The sequence below is a fragment of the Camelina sativa genome, chromosome 16 (assembly GCF_000633955.1).
Source record: "Camelina sativa cultivar DH55 chromosome 16, Cs, whole genome shotgun sequence".
Classification (NCBI taxonomy): Eukaryota; Viridiplantae; Streptophyta; class Magnoliopsida; order Brassicales; family Brassicaceae; genus Camelina; species Camelina sativa.
Window position 1 is genome coordinate 9,640,943 of NC_025700.1, and position 5,784 is coordinate 9,646,726.

Genomic DNA, 5,784 nt, shown 5'->3' on the forward strand with positions numbered 1-5,784 from the left:
AAGTGGAGATGATTGTGATGTGGTTGGCGATGAAGATTGTGATGATGTTGGTTACGAGGCTGCTGAAGAGGAAGAGGGTACCAGGATGATAGAAACCAAGTCTTTGAAGAAGAAGATGGAAACCGTGTTGGTATAGAAGAACGAGGACTTCGAAGCAGAGTTTGGACAGGGTGCGAGAGAAGAGGAAGACTAGACTGATAACGACAGTCGAGATGATATCTTTGATGACGAGAAGATACCTGACCCTTTGTCAGAAAGTGAAGACGAAGATAATGGCCAAGGCGAGGATAATGAAGACCATGTAGAAGTCAAAGATCCTGAAGTGTAGCTCGAGTTGGGGAAAACGTTTAGTTCACCAGAGGAGTTCAAGATATTTGTGCTCAGGTATTCCCTGAAGACCAGATACGACATTAAGCTGTATAGATCGCAGTCTTTGAAGATTGGTGCAAAATGTGCTAATATTGATCCTAAGGTCAAGTGTTTGTGGAGATGCTACTGCTCTTACAATAAGAAGAAACACAAGATGCAAATAAAGGTATACGAGAGTAAGCATGTATGTGTGAGATCAGGGTACAATCACATGTTAAAGCGAGGAACGATAGCTTTGGTTGTTTGCGGATAGGTTGAGACAGAATCCAAAGATCAGACCGAGAGAGATGCAAGCAGAGATTAAGAGAGAATACAATCTAGAAGTTAGTGAAGAACAATGTTCTGAGGCAAAGACAAAAGAGAGGCGAGAAGCAAAGGCTGGTCATCAAGAGCATTTCTCACGGATATGAGATGATCAAGCAGAGATTAAGAGATAAAATCCAGGAACTGTTTTTGAGATTGAGACTATTCCTGGTCCGACAGTTGGGAGCTTACAAAGGTTCTATCGGTTATTTGTATGTTTTAAATCACAAAGGGGTACTTGGAAGGAGACATGTAGACCCATCATCGGAGTAGATGGTGCCTTTCTTAAATGGGACATCAAGGGACATCTCTTGGCTGTTGTTGGAAGAGATGGTGACAATAGGATAGTTCCACTTGCTTGGGCAGTGGTTGAGATAGAGAATGATGACAATTGGGATTGGTTCATGGGGTTACTCTCTACTTCATTGGGGCTTGAGGATGGAAGAAAGATAGCTATTATTTCTGACAAACAATCGGTTAGTAAATTTTGTTTAATGTGTTTTGATCAATCGGTTATTATAATGTGTTTAATGTGTTTTCATCAATCATTTGCAGGGTCTTGTTAAAGCCATAAAGAACGTTCTCCCACACACACTCATCAAGGAACACACACTAATAACCGAGAACAAACTTCATTTGTTGTGCTTTACCAATCACTAGGTAAGCAATGCCAATTGAGAAAACACAAATACAAACAACACACACAAAACACACTTTCAATAACGTTCTGAACTTGCGGATTTCCACTTTGCTCCACAATGCTTCTTCCTTCAACTCTAGTAAAGCAGCAGTCAATTCATTAACTTGGGATTTCGTTTTCACGATCTCATTCGCCATAAGTCCTAGTTTTGGTAATGCATCATCAACTTCCTCATACACCGCCTCCTCGACCCACTTAAACAAGTGACCCTGTTGCAAAAACAAACACCATTACTTACCATTGCACATATAATTAACATTGAACATACCAATGACTACTTACATCTCTTTTGTTTGTCCACGAGCTTGGATCTCTTTTGGTTAAACAACGGAAGAACGGTCTACCAGGATTTTCTTCGGTTCTCAATGTAAAGATCCTCACACCGACTCCACAAATGCACTTGGATGGCACTCCACGGTTGGACGAAGCAACCACCGATGTCTCCGAGCTAGAACTCATCTGAATCGAAAATTAGGGTTCGTGATTTTGGGGTTTTGTGATTTTGGGGATTTTGTTAGGAATGTTCGATTAGATTAAAGGAGATAACGACGAACTAACGGAACTGTTTAACAGATAATAAACCCCATTTAATATCTCCGTTTGGCCAGTTAACGATGTGCTTCAAACGACGAAGTCAACAAGACTTCGTGATTTAAATATAAGTCAACAAAAGGTTAATGATTTGTTTCAACATTTTCAGACTTCATGATTTAAATCAAAGAAAATGCTAACTTCGGGATTTTAATGACATTTTTTAACCGAATATAGTAGAAAGTACTTTGAAAGGTTTTTAAACGAAACATACATATTATATGGTAATCAATAGCATATCTTTCTACAAGCCAATAGCATCAAGAAGCTCAGAATGCTTAGAAACAGGAACAAGAGAATTCGCCACAATGGCGCCACTAGCTGCCACTGCAGGAACTCCAATCCCGGGAAAGGTCGAGTCACCGCAGCACAAAAGCTGCGGAATAGGAGTGGAATGGCCAGGAAACGTACCTTTCCCAGCCTCTATGGCAGGCCCATACGTTCCTCTATTCCTCCTTAGAAACCTCTGATGCGTTAATGGTGTTCCAACCAAACTCACCTCACACTTTTCTCTCTTGAACCCGGGCCCTAATGCCCGCTCCACTGCTCTCCACATCACCTTCACCAATGATACCAGTACATTTTCGTTGAGATTTGGGTTTACGTATTCAGAGCACTGAAGCTTAAAAAAAATGAATAGGTACCTCGGACCGTTGGGATTTGAGATTCTTGTACTCGGCACTTCTCCTGTCAAGACCTTCCCAGAGACTGAAAGGTTCGGTTCCAGGACAGTAAGCATGCAAAACATGTTTTCCTGGTGGCGCAAGGTTCGGGCTAAGAACACTAGGGACTGATATCAGAACCACATTCTGGTCAGCGTCCACACCACGGTCCCAGTCATTCACAACAATGTGATGGATCTCAAGATCATCTGCTATTCCCTGTTCCAGTTCCACTTATTGAAACCAAGAAAATAACAAACACGCTAAACTGAAACATCGGTAAATTGGATTTTGCTTTTATTATGTTTTCCTTCTATACCTCTGCGTCGAATCCCAAGTGAAGATGCATGAATGATTCACATTGGGGCGTCGTATTCACACCTTTAACGTATGATTCTGGGAGAGCTCCTGGACGTAAGAGCTTTAACGTGTCCCACATCGACGCATTGCTAACCACAGCTTTTCTAGCTCGAATGAACTGAAACATTTTCAAATAATCGAAATGAGCAATGATGAGAAAACAGAAGAGAGACTTAATATATGTAACGTCATGAATTCTTCATACTTGACCATTCTTTAGCTTGACTCCAACAGCTTTACCATTCTCGATGACAATATTCTCGACATGGCTTTCAAGAGAGAGACGTCCCCCGAACTTCTCTAAGCCACGGACAAGCGCTTCAACCACTGCACCACTGCCATCAATTGGGTACTCCAATGTGCAACCTGGCTTGTACCATTCCGCAAACATGTAGATCTGCACAGATAAGAAGCAGAGTCTTTCATTTTAACCCGATCTTGTCCACCAAAAATATGATAAACTTGTTTCTTCTTGTGCAAAGACTCCATGTAAGACATGTTTTGGAATGAAGGATAGAGTTAAGATGTTATACCAAACAAATCAAGTTAGTAATGGACATAATATTGCAGTTACAGTTTTAAAGATATATGGTTGTTCATTACCATCTCGGCTGAGAGTATGCCATCAGATTTGACCCCTGCGAGAAGGAATGCGAGAAGATCAATCCAGTTTCGTATGAAAGGGTCTTTCAACCCTAAAGAATCAACGATCTCCGAGAACGGGCGGAGAAGCTTTGTGGCGCCCAATGCCCCTTTAGGAACCATTGCAATGAAAGATTTTAAAAGGGAAGGAGCATATCTAACAAGATAAAAGATAAGTCATTTTAAAAATGCACTAAGCAAAAGATGACTATAACAAATTCTATTAACATAAAACAAGATACTCTGATATATACCTAGCAGCAGCCGTGGAGAGAACACCAAGATCCCCACGAATAGACAGCGGTGGTAACGCCATTGCAGCAGAAGACAGAGGGAGTATTGCTCCCTGCAGGTTCATCATAGTCATGTGGTTATTAGCAGATGAGATCTCACGAGTAGATGTATGTCATTTATATTCAGACATAGGCACCCACAAGAAGCTTTTCCCACTCCTGGACTGCGCTTGGACCGGCATATGTCTCTAAATCCTGAAGAAAAAATAATACGAAACAAGATCAGTGACTAAAGCTCAAAGAAGTTGCATACGCTAAACTTCTTTACCTTAAAAAAATCCGTAGGGCCTATGCGTGACAAGAAGTCCCCTTCTGGTAAGTAGACCATCCAAGAATCATATTTACTACATGGAAGTGATTCCCCTAAAGCATCAAGAACCTGAAAAATAAAAACACAATCACCCAAAATGCATAAGAAAACATGACAAAGACTTTGATCAATTTCATTCCGATCAAAAATCCCTATAGGAAGAGAGACATATTACTTGAGCAAGTGGGTTAGCTTGAGGACCTCGCGATTGCAAACCAGAAAACAGAGAAGGGCCTGAGTCAAACTTGTACCCTTTGATGTCAAAGGAATGAGCCGCGCCACCGGGCTGATCATGACTCTCCAATACAAGCACATCCTGACCATATCTAGCTAACAATGCACCACAACATAATCCCCCTATACCACTTCCAATAACCACAACATCTGCTTCAGACTCCCCTACAAAACACACCAACCATACAGTAAAATTATCAGTTACAGGACATAAAAAATTACTAACCCTTGGAACTGTTAGATTAGACAACTACTTAATCACAGTAAGAGACTTAATTTTAGTTTGCTACTTTCTACACAAATTTCAAGAAACAAGAAGAGAGAGAGAGTGAACCAGATGAGGATTGTTTAATGGGAAGATTGCCATTGGAAGATGAGGATGATGAAGACGAAGAAGACCGTATGAAGGAAGATCTGACCGTTGGTCGTCTAAAGTTATAGAGAGACGGAGACTGAAGGGTCCAACCGCAGAGATTAGCGGCCATAGGAGGGGAGAGAGAGAAGAGCATGATGTGTCCTGTCTCGCTGTTGTGTGTGGATTTGGCGGGCTTATTGTTCTGACATATCAAAAAGAGGCCTTAAAGCAGCCACGTTACATGCACTAGCTTTGTTCTTCCTTTTTTGTTTCATGGCCTATATTCAGATTGGCATATCTATTATTTGCTCAGGCCCATAAATATAATATAAGAAATAAAATTATAATCTATATAATAGCAAACTCATTTTTTTGTGAACTTTAATCGAGTAGATGATATTAGTTCTACTTTTCCATCTAACGGTTTAAAATTATTAATAATTCCAACAGTTGCAAATTATTAATTGTGTCTTTTCATCGCACCCCATCTTTCAAAAATCACACCTCTTACTTTTTGCATTTTTTTGTTGTACCTCCATATTTCAAAAATCACATCCATTAATTTTTACACATTTTTATGTCACACCTCTATGTCTTACACCTATTTGTTGTACCTCTATGTTTCACATCTATTAATTTTTACATTTTTTTATTTTACACCTCAATTTCTTACACCTTTTTGTTTATTATATATATAAACTAATTATTAATGACTCCAACAGTTGCAAATTATTAATCGTATCTTTTCATCGCACCCCCATCTTTCAAAAATCACACCTCTTAATTTTGCATCTCTTTGTTGTACCTTCATGTTTCAAAAATCACATCCATTAATTTTTACACCTTTTTATTTCACACCTCTATGTCTTACACCTTTTTGTTTATTATATATATAAACTTTTCTAGACTACATAAACAAATTTCAAAAAATTGTTTTGTGAATATTTTCAAAACTTACAAGTTAA

At 39.5% G+C, this 5,784-nt stretch overlaps 2 protein-coding genes across 2 annotated transcripts; both read right to left on the reverse strand.

Moving 5' to 3' along the window:
- Positions 1,285 to 1,951, reverse strand: LOC104753535 (uncharacterized protein At1g43920, Chloroplastic-like). The gene is made up of 2 exons (XM_010475776.1): positions 1,655 to 1,951; positions 1,285 to 1,581 (listed from the first exon to the last, which is right to left on the reverse strand). Exons 1-2 carry the CDS (start codon positions 1,829 to 1,831, stop codon positions 1,285 to 1,287), a joined length of 474 nt encoding a protein of 157 aa, XP_010474078.1. The 5' UTR covers positions 1,832 to 1,951.
- Positions 2,112 to 5,022, reverse strand: LOC104750244 (prolycopene isomerase, chloroplastic-like). The gene is made up of 10 exons (XM_010472014.2): positions 4,799 to 5,022; positions 4,406 to 4,629; positions 4,189 to 4,299; positions 4,062 to 4,115; positions 3,882 to 3,973; positions 3,589 to 3,784; positions 3,191 to 3,382; positions 2,945 to 3,103; positions 2,608 to 2,844; positions 2,112 to 2,522 (listed from the first exon to the last, which is right to left on the reverse strand). Exons 1-10 carry the CDS (start codon positions 4,971 to 4,973, stop codon positions 2,208 to 2,210), a joined length of 1,755 nt encoding a protein of 584 aa, XP_010470316.1. The 5' UTR covers positions 4,974 to 5,022; the 3' UTR covers positions 2,112 to 2,207.